We start from the raw sequence: 13,886 nt of genomic DNA, 5'->3' as shown, positions 1-13,886 counted from the left end.
AGGCCTGCCATAGCCCCTTTGGAGAGAGTTGTGGGATGTGCACAGGCCCTAGAGGTGGCAGAGGTTCTGAGTGGCTTCGTTAGTGGCCACAGGTGCCCTGTTTCACTGGACATTTGGGTCAGGGGAGGAAGGATCTGGCGTGACCAGTAGAACCTTCCTGAGAGGAAAGGAGAGGCTGGAGTTGGCTTCATTACAGAATTTATAGATCAGAGGACTGACTTGTTACCTGAGGGGTCCTCTCATACCTTGGACTCTCAAGGAAAAGACATGTGTTTCCCAGTTTTGATCATTCTTATACACTAGACATCATGCTAACCAGTTTAAGGTAGTTAGGGAACACCCTAACACCTAACTGTACATATATTGAATAGTACAATATCATGTACTTGAAGCAACCACGTTTAGATGAATAAAATTTCTTTTAAACTCCTTTTATAAAACATTGAAAGACTTCTTCAAACTGGGTGTAAACTTAGATTTCACCCGTGATTTAGATCAGCTTGATCATGAGTGTATTTTGCTAGTTTATTATTTAAAAATCTTCCTCAGACTTTCTCCTCTTAACTCTTAAAGTGCTACTAGGTGGGTGTTATTTTGTTTTTAGCTAAAATTGGGTCCCGGAAAAGAATGCAGAGTAGATAATAAGATGACTATCATCTGACAATGTCTATTACTTACCTGACTTCCTGGAATTAAAGACCAGAAACTCAAGGGGACCCATATTCCCAAGCTCTTGGGAGGAAGAATAACAGTTTTAGGAATTTTTTAATATTTCTGAAGATTAGCAGAAGCTATTCCTTATAAGTCCCCTGCAGTGAAATCATTACACAGCACACCTATAGCAGGTTGCCTATCTCTAGAAAAAATGGTACTGGATTCCCTTTCCCTGGTATATGATTCCAAAGGGGCTGCTCCATTTTGAAGCGCTTTGATTGGGCATTCAGTTCCTGTCAAAGAAGGAAATGTTAAGAGTTGTAAAAAGTATTCCCTAAAATGGGCCCTTCATCCCAGTTACATGGGAGTCCCTGCTGGAGCTGAGGTCCTGTTACCTTACTGACTGTTCTGACCATCATCTCTGGGGCCAGCATTGTCCACACACTTCCCAAAGTGAGACTAGAATGTCCCCAAACTCTCATATAATATCAGACTCCACGCATTCATCATATGCTTTCCTCTTGGTCTACAGAGGAGCCAAGTCCCATATTAAACTCTGACAGGAGCTTCATTCATTCTTGTTTTCATCCTTTCATCCTATTTGATGGTGGAGGTATGAATGCTATTACTTATATATTTGGATGTTACTGGGTTGGCCAAAAAGTTTTTTTTTTGTTTTTTCTGTAAGATGGCTCTAGTAGTGCTTAGTTGTCTTTACCTTCATTCAAGACAATTTTGCTAGATTGTATTGTGACAGCTGTCACATTGGTGTGCATTCATTTTATTTTTTTAAAGATTTTATTTATTTATTTTTAGAGAGGGGAAGGGAGGGAGAAAGAGAGAGAAACACCAATGTGCAAGAAATACATCAATCAGTTGCCTCTTGCATGCCCCCAGCTGAAGACCTGGCCCACAACCCAGGTATGTGCCCCAACAGGCAATCAAACTAGCAAACTTTCAGTTAGCCAGCCGGCACTCAATCCACCACTGAGCCACACCAGCCAGGACTCAGTGTGCATTTAGAAAAAAAAACCACCATCAAAATTGGTGAATGTTTGTGTAGCCATTTTAATATTGAAGGTGGAAGAAAATACATAACATTTTTGGCATATTATGCTTTATTATTTCAAGAAAGGTAAAAACACAACTGTAACAAACAAAACAATAGACTTGTGCAGTGTATGGAGAAGGTGCTGTGACTGATTGAATGTGTCAAAAGTAGTTTGTGAAGTTGCATACTAGAGATTTCTCACTGGATGATGCTCAACTGATTCAAGTAGACCAGTTGAAGTTAATACTGATCAAATCAAGACATTAATTAAGAAAAATCAAGGTTATACCACACAGGAGATAGCCAATATACTCAAAATATCCAAATCAATAAAGTTAATGATGAAAATCAAAAATGTGTCTTCTATTTTATAGAAAAGAATAAACTTACTTTTTGGCCAACCCAATAATTTCTGTTTGGATCAGCAGCTTCTTAAGAATTTTCCCATTTTAAAAGAGAAATATTTATAATCAAACAAACTGGGTGTCATTTTATGATTTTTTTCTAGTGACTTTTTAAACATTATTATAAGCAAAAGCCTACTAAGACTGGTCGTAAAGGTAAGAAAAAAATAGACTTGGCCTAAAAATGAAGACAAAGCAAAAATAAATCAATAAACAAATAAACTGCAACTCTGTTGGGTTTTTTCCAGGTCAGTTGATTTTTTCACAATTGTTTAAAAACCTTCAAGATCTTAATATTTAGTTTTTTTGAAAAACTTCAAGTATTACCCTAAATGGTGTAGCTCAGTGGTTTGGACATCCTGCAAACCAAAAGGCTGCTGGTCTGATTCCCAGTTAGGACACATGCCTGGGTTTGGGCTGGGCCTCCAGTTGGGAGCGTGCGAGGGGCAACTAATCGATAGATGTTTCTCTCCCTGCCTCCCCCTCTCCACAAATACATAAATAAAGTCTTTAAAAATAAATAAATAAAATGGTTAATTTTATATGAATCTCCCCATAGCTTTTAAAATGTTATATATATATATTATATTTAAAATATATATATAAAACAGATATTATAGGTAATAGAGATGGAAAGTTATATAATAACGTATCTGTCTAATTTAAAAAAATAAAATCAGTATTATTTCTAATGGTCCATTATAATTATCTAAGAAGCTCAACATATAAGTTAATGACAAAATTTTGCAATGTTCACTTCTAAAATTTAGGATCTTAAAGGAAACCTGAAAATTTATGCTGCTTTTCAGGTTTGACCTATATAGTGTAAAATCTAAACTCATCAATGGATGAAAGAGATTCTTATGGGATTGACTAGAAGATAAGTTTTTATAATTAATCCAATTTTATGTTGACCTGTTGACCACCATTAAATAAAACATGAACTCCCTAGAACTGTTGATCTATGCCTTAGTCTTAATTACATGTAAAAATACAATTCATCTTATTTTAAGAAAGAATTGATACAACTAATAGATTTTGAAAATTATATAATTAAGAAGTGATATAATGAAATGAAAATCAAGAAAGCTGTAATGCTTTCGTAAAATTTTCAAAGTTTTTTCACCCATTCCAATTAATCTATACATTCTTTTTTAAAGTCCTGCAATTACTTCAATATAAAGGCTCTTTATGTGGATGAACCTTGAAAACATGCTAAGTTAAAGAAGCCAGTCACAAAAGACCACATATTGTACAGTTCCATTTATGTGAAATATTCAGAACAGGTAAATCCATAGAGATGATGCAGATTGGTTGTTGCGGAGGGCCAAAGGGCTGGGGGAACTAATGGGTATGGGATTGCCGTTGGGGGCGATGAAAATGTTTGAAACCAGATACAGGTGGTGGTTGCACAACACTGTAAATGTACTAAATGCCACTGAATTGTCACTTTAAAATGGTTAATTTTGCCCTGTCTGCTATGGCTCAGTGGACTGAGCGCCGGCCTGTGAACTGAAGGATCCTCGGTTCAATTCCTGGTCAGGGCACATACCTGGGTTGCAGGCTGGGTCCCCAGCCAGGGGTGTGTGAGAGGCTATGAATCAACGTTTCTCTTCCTCTCTTTCTCCCTCCCTCCCCCTCTCCACAAATACATAAATAAAATCTTTAAAAATAAATAAATAAAATGGTTAATTTTATATGAATCTCCCCATAGCTTTTAAAATGTTATATATATATATATATGTATGTATAAACTGAAGGGCACACAGTATTTTTGTCTAACTAGAATTGTAGCTTTTTATTATTTTTTTATTGAATTTATGGGCGTAACATTGGTTAATAAAATTACATAGGTTTAAGATGTACCATTCTACAATACATCATCTGTATATTATACTATATTTTCATCACCCCAAGTCAAGTCTCCTTCCATCATCCTTTAACCCCCCTTTACCTTCATCTACTTCCCTCCATTCCCCTTTCCCTCTGGTCATCACCATACTGTTGGCGGTCTATGATTTTCTTTCAATAAGTGCAAATTTCATTCAGAATAAGGTAGAGTTTTTCAAAAGTTATTGCAGTGTGTAGTGTATTGCAATTCTTTCTACTTCGGGAGGTTCACGCTGCTAATGTAAAGACTCTTAAGGAGCACAGTTCTGGTGCTTTTCAGCTCTTTAGAATCGGGTAGCTTATAATGTCCTATATGATAAGCAGTAATTTTGTTTTGTTTTGTCTGGAAGTATCTTAAGTCTAAGTAAATAGGAGGAAGAAAGTTGGACAGGAATCACAGTGATGGCAGAGTGCTGCCCTGCTTGCATTTTAACTGTAGTCATGGTGTGAGAACCCAGGCATGAAAGTGAGGGGCTGGAAGGAAGCCTTCCAGACTCTTGTTACCATACCTAAAAGAAGAGGAAAGATTGGGGTGGTGAACACACAATATACAAATGATGTATTATCCAATTGCACCCCTGCAATCTATGTAATTTTATTAACCAATGTCACCCCAATAAATTCATTTTAAAAATAAAATACAGAAAATAAAAAATAAAAATAAAGAAGAGGAAAGAATTTTTCTTCTGTGACCCTAGCACTGCTCTATTGTTTTGATGCTACTTTTGTCTGAGCAAACCTCTGAGTCTCTGGGCCCCTGCCCTCTACTCTGTAAACACCACAGGCTGGACTGGCAAAGCCCTTTTCCCCTAATGTGCTATGAGCCTGCACTGGCCCCCAAAGCAAGGGCAACCCTTGTTCCTCTTGTGAAAGAGGCTCTGGGTCAGGCTCCCTGCTTCACAGCCTGAGCGTGCCTCACCCAGTCACTACACCCAAGTCTCCAGATGCACAGCAAGGCCTGAGCTTCGCCAGAGTTCAGATTGGAGAGGGAGCTGCCATGTCTTTGATGAGTAGCCTCCAAGCTCTCTCTTCACACCTGGGCATCACACTGGTACCTGAGGATGTGGTGACTGAGCTTCCTGCTTTTCTGTAGGAGTATTCTCTCTCACCTAACAGATACTTATAATTCAGGACCTTTTATCCTTACTTGGTTATGTTCAGAACATTTTATAAGACGATCTCCGATTAAAACCCAATGAACAAAAATATGGTGAAGCCTGTAACTAGAGTCTATGTAACTCTAAGGAACAAAGTTTAATTCTACTTTAAGCCTGAATACAACTGGGTTTATAAATGAACTGGCATGAGTCCTGTACCCTAAATTACCATCCCCAGGAGGTGAGGTAGGCGTCCTCTTTATCTCATTTAAGGCAAGTCTTCAGTGTCCATTCACTTTTCCAAGTAACCAATCATCTCCTAGTGCCCAGAATCTTGTCCTCACCATCCTTAAGTACAATTTGTAGCCAGAACTTGCTGTTTTTCCAAATCTGCTGTTTGTAGATTGACAGTCTGTGCTAGGAAAAGCCCTCCCCAGATAAAAACTACCTGATGCTCCCATTTAGGATGGAGGATATCAAATGGGAAGTTCCTCATTGTCACACAAATTAAATATTTACTGTAGTAACTTTTTAGAGAAATAATTTGTTCAGTAGTTTAAATAATTAGTAGCTAACACAAGGTCTTTCAGTTCTGATTCTGTCTTCTTGTGTTTGGGTGACTCTGAACAAATGACAATATTTCAGTATTTTAATTTCCTATCTTTTAATTAAAAATGGTTATTTCATGGAGCCAAAGAATAGCCAGTAAAAATCTTGATTTATCATTTAAAAAATCATTGCTAAAATGTTTCAAAGTATACCCTTTTCGGGGGCCAATCTGTCAGTCTGCCAAGTTGTTACTGCACAAATTTTTCAACTCAGGAATCCTGCTCTGAGGTATCTAAAGACATACATGTTGCCTAAGTGAAATGTACACAGTTCACTGCAGTATTGTCAGAAATAGAAAAAAAATAGGAAATGTGAGTGACCATCAGTAATGATCAATTTATGGGCTTCATACTATGGAATGTCACTTGTATGCAAAAATGAAAATAAATACTTTATTCAAAGCTTTCAGTCTCCACACCAACCTTAACCTACCATTCTTCATGTGGTCACATCTACAGGCCTATCAAAATCCCTCATTATCCCAGATCTGTATTACTACTTCCTTTTAGTGCATGACCAATAAATTCAATTGTATAGAAGGTTCCAATCAATGGACATGCCTAAAGGCATAAGCAATCACATTCTTCCTGGCAGATACATTTCAGATTGAAACCCACTGGAAAATGGGTGTTGTATATTCTGCAGCGTGGCTTGTTATGCTTGTGTCATTCCGTGTTGTGTGGTATTTTTGTGCTGTGGTGTATCATTAAATTGCAGCAGTCTTAAAGCTATACTTTATCTTATTACTCCAGGGAGCAACTTGGCTCAGATCCAGGGAATTTCCAAAGTTATGGCAAGTGTTAGCACTGCTGTTCATATCTTTGCTTAGAAGAGGACAAAAAAAACCAGCTTGCATCTTATGTTGCATAGATATACAAATTGTTTTCTGGCTTTCATGCAGTTTTTTAAAAATTTCAGAGCCAGGTGAAAAGGGCAAAGCACAAATATGAAAAAATTTAAATAACTTACCAGAATCACTCTTTAATAAAACAGCCAAATTACTAACCAGTGGTTCATAATCAAGCAATAGTTAATCCCAAGATGTAAAATATATTTGGATTTATGCAAATTTGCAGTGAAACTCTCATAGGGAAAGTGCCTGGCTGATACTGAAAGAGCTAATTCAGGACCTTTCAGGTGTGTTGTACCAAGCTTAGACTTGAGCTCTCATCATAGATTACACGATGCAAAGCAGTTGGCCATGATTTTCATTCAAAAAATCTGTCTTGAGTGTAGTTTTCAGTGTATCTAGATACTATGCTGATGTCTTGAGTAATACTTTCAATTCCCTAGGCAGTGAAATGTTTGTCAAATGGCTCCTCTTACCACACACTTAACATCATTTCATTCTTACCCTGGTGATGCATAGGACTCTAAAAGATTTTTTAGATTTCACTCAAAAAAAAAAAAAAAAAAAAAAAAAGGGCAAATAGCAACACCTTAATTACAACTACTCAGCAATAGCTCTCAACCTTTGTACAGGAAAATCAGGCAATTGGATTATGTTAAGTTTCAATCAGTATACCAATTTTTAAGACTGCAAATACTACTTAAATCTGTACCTTTTAACCTTCCCTTGATGCTAAGAATACCTTTAGGCACCACAGTGCAGAAACTATTTCTAAACATTAAATTCCTATACAGTCTTTAAAAAACATAATTTATAGTTTTACACTAAATGATCTAAATTGCCCCCTACCTTCCAAGGGTCTGTCCAAACACTGAGCAGAATGCCTTTCAGATTGAAAGTGTTTTCATCCATTTTTTCCAGTTAAGATCTGAAGCCTTAGCCCAAAAAGACTTGTTCAGATTCTCAACATCTTAAAAAAAAAAAAAAAAAAGTTTCCATTACTAACCTGCTAGTTTCCTTGAGGAATTCACTTTTAAAGGGATCATCCCTGCTAGCAACTGATATTTTAAATGTGGTTCTACAGCCATAGCAAAAACTTCCATATAGATCAAGAGATGATACCAACTTGTTCTTTTTGACTAAAAATTTGATAAATTTGGACACAATTTCAGCATTTCTGTTGGGGTCCTCACTTGGCTGAGAAAACTGGTTTTTTATATTTGTGATCACTATCTTTTTACTTAATATGTGCCTTACTTTAAAAAACTATCTTGTTTAACCCAACATTCTAAAAGTAAAATTAGTTTTTCCTCATATTTAATATCTGCTGAGACCACTTGGAATATTTGACAGAAACCTTTTTATCAGCCCATTAACCTATTTATAAGCAGAGTATTTTAAAAGCCAGCCCTTATTTAAATGGTTTTGCCAAGTTATTATCAAAAACAAGATTAAAATATGTACATATCAAAATCTTAAAATCTTAAGTGAAAGCCATTTAACTAATATTTAAAACCTCTGCAATTATTAGTTTATTAGTATCATCCAGGACTCAGATGTTCAGTATTCCTCCTGAAATTACATAAACAAATGCAAATGGAAAGGTCGTCAAATTATATAACAAAACAGCACTCCATCACAAAAGCGTGTAAAATTACAAGAATGCTATTTTAAAACACTGGCACTGTAGGAATGATGTCAAAAACCACAAAAATTGCCAAATCGTTTCCTAAATGGCTAAGTGGATAAACATATGACCCTAATGAGTTGAGTTTTATAAAGAAAAATCAAGTTCAAGTAAATTGGACAATTCATACTGTGATACAAAGTTTAGGTGTCTTCTTCCCTCATTATCTATTTGGTTTATAAAGGGGTATCATAATTTGGAAAATATACCTGATTTTAAATGTAGCACAATTTTAAAAGTTGGCCCAATTAATTAAAAATACCTTTAACGGAGTCTTGTTTCCTAAGCCATCCATATTTAAATAGAAGACATTTACAGCCAGCACTACCACCCCACCCCCCCCCACCCCCCCCCACCCCCGGGGCTTTGCCAGGACTAATGTCAACAAAAAATTTCATTTGGCAGTCTTGTATTTTAAACGCACGCTTTTGGGGATACATTCTCAGGTCTTCTTTAATGTAGGAACTGCAAATATAATGCCATTACATGGTAATGGGAGTTTAAAAATGTAGAGTCCTCACGTAAAGATTAGAACATACTTTTCTACTACTCTTTCAAGGACAGACTTTCAAAATGTTTGATTCTAATCCCATGCTGTGAGTAGGGTGGTTACTTTTCACTTTGTAAATGTAACTGGGCTATGTGAGATTTGATACCAGTGATCACAACTTTATAGAGTTTCACTTATGGATGAAAACTGTCTCAATTCAACTTTTATTACCCTCATCATGAGTATGCAGGGTGTATAGACAAAAGCTTTTTATCAGCTAATTATATGAAAAGATAAACACTGTAACAAACCATGATCCAAAATGGGCAAAAGCAAGACTAGCATCCCCTCAAGAAGAAAAATTTCAGACCTATGAAAAGGACAACAATACTAATAAAAAAAATTGTATTTACTTAGAAGCATTCAGAATGTCAACAAAACAGCTGCAACTTTTTTTTGCAATTACAGAGTGGTATTCAGTTAACAGAACAACAATTATTTTGCATAAGCTGCATCAGAGACAACTGAAGATGAAAAAACTACCATCCCCATATATAACTAATTTGTGCTGTGCACCAACAAGAACCTGCTTTAAACTTCCATGCCAATTTACAACCCCCATACTGTACCAGGCAAGGTTAGTGGCTATTGAAAATACCACCAGGACAGGGCTATCTAAAGACACATTCGGTAGTGTGTTAACTATACAAAAAAAGACACTGTACAGTTTAAAAACAAATCTTACACAGCCTTACATTTCAATTTTTTTCTTTAAAAGGAGTGAGTTGTGTACAGGGGGGTTAAATGCTTTATAGACAAGAAAAAAAAAAACTGCGCTAGAACCAACTTATTCGTCATCATCATCTTCTTCTTCATCTTCATCTTCTTCATCTTCCTCTTCCTCCTCATCCTCCTCATCTTCTTCATCTTCCTCCTCCTCCTTCTTTTTCTTGCTTTTCTCAGCCTTGACAACTCCCTTTTTTGCAGCATCAGGCTTTCCTTTAGCTCGGTATGCAGCAATATCCTTCCAAAATAAGGGCAGGAGAAATTGGTAGGAAAGATAATACAAGTTAAGTAAGGGGAGAAATAAGTTAACATACCAAAACTTACCAAGCCCAGTTATATGAAAATAACACATATCTGAAGGTCACTCCAACTCCACAATTAACCAGGACTTTGAAAAATGCATAAAAAATACTGAAATGATTGTTAATAACCCACAGCTCATTGAATGCCATGGTCTAACATTTGCTGTTGTGCTTCACTTACGTGAAATTATGCACCACATCCTAACTCTCATTTATTGTAACTAGAACAGTAGAGACTTTGATTAAAGGGTAGACACTGCCACCTTCTGAATACAAAAAAGCATTCTACAGGTTTATATTGTCAGCCACTAATCCATAGCAAGAAATTTTGCCTGAAATAGTAAGATAAAATCTAACTTTTTAAATCTTAATTCATAGTATAGGGGTTATACATTTTTCTTCATATCAATTTATTATATGGACATTAACTTTTTAACTTAAAATTGAAGTTTTTTGGGTTATCTAGGGGAGAGAACATGTTTTATGATGTTTATGAAGAGCACAATCTATATTATTTTCTTCAGCCTATTTTTATACTGTGCCTGACCATTTAAAATAACTGGTCATCTGTTTCAAAGTAACCACCAACATTTTTATTTTCTAGATTTGGAGATACTGGGGAATTAACAAACCCAGCCTAAATGTATAGCCTCTGCCCAAGTCAAATTAGAGTAAAAAAAATATTACCAAACTTAATATTCTATATAATTAGAAAGATGGAAGAGGACTTAAGACTATAGCCACTGACATACCAAATGTAGTTAATATTAAAACCTGCATTACACCTACACTTTTAGAAATCCCTAAGAAAATAAAGTATTATGGTACAGCATTAGATATAATTACTTAACACCTGGCACACCCTTTCATCATCACACCAAGCAAATCCATACTTCTTACCTTTTCGTATTTCTCCTTCAGCTTAGCAGCCTTCTTTTCGTAAGGCTGCTTGTCATCCGCAGCAGTGTTATTCCACATCTCTCCCAGCTTCTTCGCAACATCACCAATGGATAGACCAGGATGCTCTCCTTTGATTTTTGGGCGATACTCAGAACAAAACAAGAAAAAGGCCGAACTACAAAGAGGAATTTCATTTTAGAATTTTAAGTTTATTAACAAGTGTATATTGTATTGCTATATAAAAAGTGCTTATAATTTCCAGCATGCATTGGATAAGATGAAAATATCATAATATGCTGATTATCCTTCACAACCAAAATTGTTTTATAATTATATAACTCGTGACACTAGATGAACACATTATTGATTAATGTTAGACATTTCCAACAAGACATTCTGCAAATTACTCTTAAGTACGTCAGACAAATATCTCAAGAAAAGACTCAAAATTACATTTAGAAATATAATGGGTCAAGGAAGCAAATGTCAAATTCAAATTCTCTGGCTAAACTTCCACTCCATAGGAATTTTACTTACAATACTTAAATATACCAATGGGACCCATTATTAGGTAAGAAACCTTGATTATATACTCCAAACCCACAAGGTGGATTACTGAATTCCTGATTCTACTGCAAAACACTCCTCGAAAGAAAAATGGCAAGATACTTACGGAGGCCTCTTGGGTGCATTGGGATCCTTGAACTTCTTTTTTGTTTCCCCTTTAGGAGGAATATAAGTTTTCATTTCTCTTTCATAACGGGCCTTGTCCGCCTTTGCCATGTCTTCAAATTTTCCTTTCTCTTTAGCAGACATGGTCTACAAAAGATTTGTAAACTTAAGTGAAAAAAAAAATTTCAATAAACTGTCCTCAGAAGTATTAAAATGAATAAGACCAGTGTCCCCTGCTATTGAGTAGCCTGTTCTAACATTACCACCTCACATTACACAAATGGTGCACAGGCTTTTTAAAAATCCTAATTAGGAGTTCAACTTTTTTGGTATGTTTTAAAGCCCTCTTACCTTCCACCTCTCTGAGCACTTCTTAGAAAACTCTGAGAAGTTGACTGAAGCATCTGGGTGCTTCTTCTTGTGCTCCTCCCGGCAAGTTTGCACAAAGAAAGCATATGATGACATTTTGCCTCTCGGCTTCTTAGGATCTCCTTTGCCCATGTTTAATTACTTTTCTAAAAAATATAAAAATAAAATGATGTTAGCAACAGAACTATGGCATTTAAGAGCACTTTAACTTCTTACAGAGTGTTTAAAAACTACAGTACTGGTTACTTAACACAGGAGTGACATCAACCTCCCATAATACCAAACCAAAAAATGGTATTAATAGCCCATTTCTAGAAGCAGCAATGCTAAGCAGAAAACGGTCCTTCAATGTGATCTCAAAAAAGTGTAGGCACAATGGTATACTTATGTAGTCGGTTCGAAATACTTACAAGGTCCTTTCATTTTTTATGTGTTCAAAACCATTTTAAATCAACAAAATCAAATGTCAGAAAACTAATGTTGCAGACTTGTAAATTTGAACGGCCTAAGTAATAAATAGGTAAAAGCCTAAGTAGTAAGCAGGCCCTTCCCAATAATGGGCCTAAGCCACTAATGTTTAGTGATTACTTCAAAAAATACTCGCTTGGCCTAAACTTTGCTGGGAGAAGGGCGGGCGAGAAAGTTGCCACGCTCAGACCCAGGCTGCGGTGGCAGCGTTATCTGTGCCGCTGCCACCGCACCGGGAGGCAGCTTCTCTCCTATCGGTTTGGCCCCGAGATGTATTTCAGTTCTGACTCAACACGTCCGGTCTGAAGTTTCTCCGCGTAAACAAGGATGAGGGACAAAAGCCACTCCTGCTTGTAGCTCGTGTTGACCCCCCCCATCGGAGTATTTTTTTAGCTGTGAAAGTTGGGGCGCCGTGCGGGGCGGGCTCCCAGCGTCGGGGCTCCGCGCACCTTCTCACCACTTGGCCCCAGGAGTCCGGGGGCGGCAGGCAGCGCGGGGAGGGCAGGCGAGGGCCCTGGGCCGCCACGTGCGCCCGCCGCCCCCATTTTGTCGGGCTCGCAGAGGGAGAAGCCCCGCTCGAAATGGGGGCTGGCTCCGCCCGCGGCCGCCGGCCCGGCGCGCACGGAATGGCCGCTGCGCGTCTTCCCCGCCTGCGCCGCCGCGAGGGCGAGCGCGAACATGGCTCCTTCCCTTTGTGTGTGTATGTGTGTGAGTGTGTGAGTGCGAGCGCGGGCGGGCGGGGTGCGCGGCGCGCTCTGGCGCACGCTCGGCCATTGCGGCCGGGGGGAGGGGCGGGGGGCGCGCTGCCGGACCCTCCCCTCCCCCGCCCGCTCCCGCCCGCAGCCGCCGCCGCCGCCGCCGCGCCCGTCTCCCTCCGCGGCCCGCGCGCCCGCCACCCCCGCACGGGGAACGCGGGGCTGGGAGCGGGGCGAGGAAAAAAAGTTGCCTCGGAACTGCGCGTCCCGCTCCCCCGCCCGCCCGCCGCCTTGTTTTCTCCCCGCCGGCAGCGCCGGGCGAGTCAGCCATGTTCCAGCGGGCGCAGGGCGCCGCTCCCCCCGCCGCCGCGCCGCCGCCCGGGCGCAGGCCGCCGGGCCCACCGCGCCGCCCGCGCCCGGCTCTGCGGCGGCCGATGCAGCCCAAGGAGGCGCCGCCACCCGCCCTCCCGCCGTGGCCCCACTGTCCCCCGCGCACGGCGGCCGTCCGAACGCTCGGCCCGAGGGCTGAAAACACGTTAAAAATGTTTTTAATAAAAAAAAAAAATTTGCGCCAGTCAGCGCGGACGCCGGCGGGTGGGCGGCACGGGCGTGGGGCTGCGGCGCTCGGTGATCGGGGCCGGGGTCCGGCGCGGGGCAGAGCTCGGCGCCCCAGGCTCGCTCCGTGCGCAGTTCCCCCCCGTCCCCCCTCATCCGCCTTTGTGTGGATCCCGACCCGCCGCTCCCGGCCGCCGGATCCCGCCGCCGCGCGTGCCGGGCGCTGCCGGAGGCGCCCTCCCCACCGCGGCGCTGCCCCGGACTCACCCTCAGCGAGCACAGAGTCGCCCAGTGCCCGTCCGGCTCGCACTTGCCCCGGCGCTGTCTCTATGGAGCTCAATGTACTGCAATGGCTGTGAGAGCGGGAGCCAGACGCAGCCTCCTCACTCTCTCCGCTCTGTAACATT

At 39.9% G+C, this 13,886-nt stretch overlaps 1 protein-coding gene across 2 annotated transcripts; it reads right to left on the bottom strand.

Annotated features, from left to right (window-relative positions):
• Positions 1 to 8,920: 8,920 nt before the first annotated feature.
• Positions 8,921 to 13,883, bottom strand: HMGB1 (high mobility group box 1). Of its 2 annotated transcripts, none has more exons than XM_024551043.3 (5): positions 13,747 to 13,883; positions 11,744 to 11,907; positions 11,394 to 11,539; positions 10,721 to 10,895; positions 8,921 to 9,756 (listed from the first exon to the last, which is right to left on the bottom strand). In XM_024551043.3, exons 2-5 carry the CDS (start codon positions 11,891 to 11,893, stop codon positions 9,580 to 9,582), a joined length of 648 nt encoding a protein of 215 aa, XP_024406811.1. In that variant the 5' UTR covers positions 11,894 to 11,907; positions 13,747 to 13,883; the 3' UTR covers positions 8,921 to 9,579. The 2 variants fall into 2 exon arrangements, with proteins under 2 accessions (XP_024406811.1, XP_053773884.1); XM_053917909.1 differs by lacking the exon at positions 13,747 to 13,883 and adding an exon at positions 12,679 to 12,820.
• Between the last annotated feature and the right edge of the window lie 3 nt (positions 13,884 to 13,886).

The sequence above is a fragment of the Desmodus rotundus genome, unplaced genomic scaffold (assembly GCF_022682495.2).
Source record: "Desmodus rotundus isolate HL8 unplaced genomic scaffold, HLdesRot8A.1 manual_scaffold_450, whole genome shotgun sequence".
Lineage (NCBI taxonomy): Eukaryota > Metazoa > Chordata > Mammalia > Chiroptera > Phyllostomidae > Desmodus > Desmodus rotundus.
Note: the sequence above shows the minus strand (reverse complement) of the source record. Positions and strands in the feature narration are given on the sequence as shown.

What these genes read in the sequence shown, in the direction of transcription:
- HMGB1 (XM_024551043.3), bottom strand. Translation starts at nt 11,893, where the DNA reads ATGGGCAAAGGAGATCCTAAGAAGCCGAGAGGCAAAATGTCATCATAT. An exon ending in AATGCACCCAAGAGGCCTCC is followed by an intron (nt 10,896 to 11,393) that starts GTAAGTATCTTG and finishes TCCTCTTTGTAG; the next exon opens with TTCGGCCTTTTTCTTGTTTT. An exon ending in TGAAGGAGAAATACGAAAAG is followed by an intron (nt 9,757 to 10,720) that starts GTAAGAAGTATG and finishes TTATTTTGGAAG; the next exon opens with GATATTGCTGCATACCGAGC.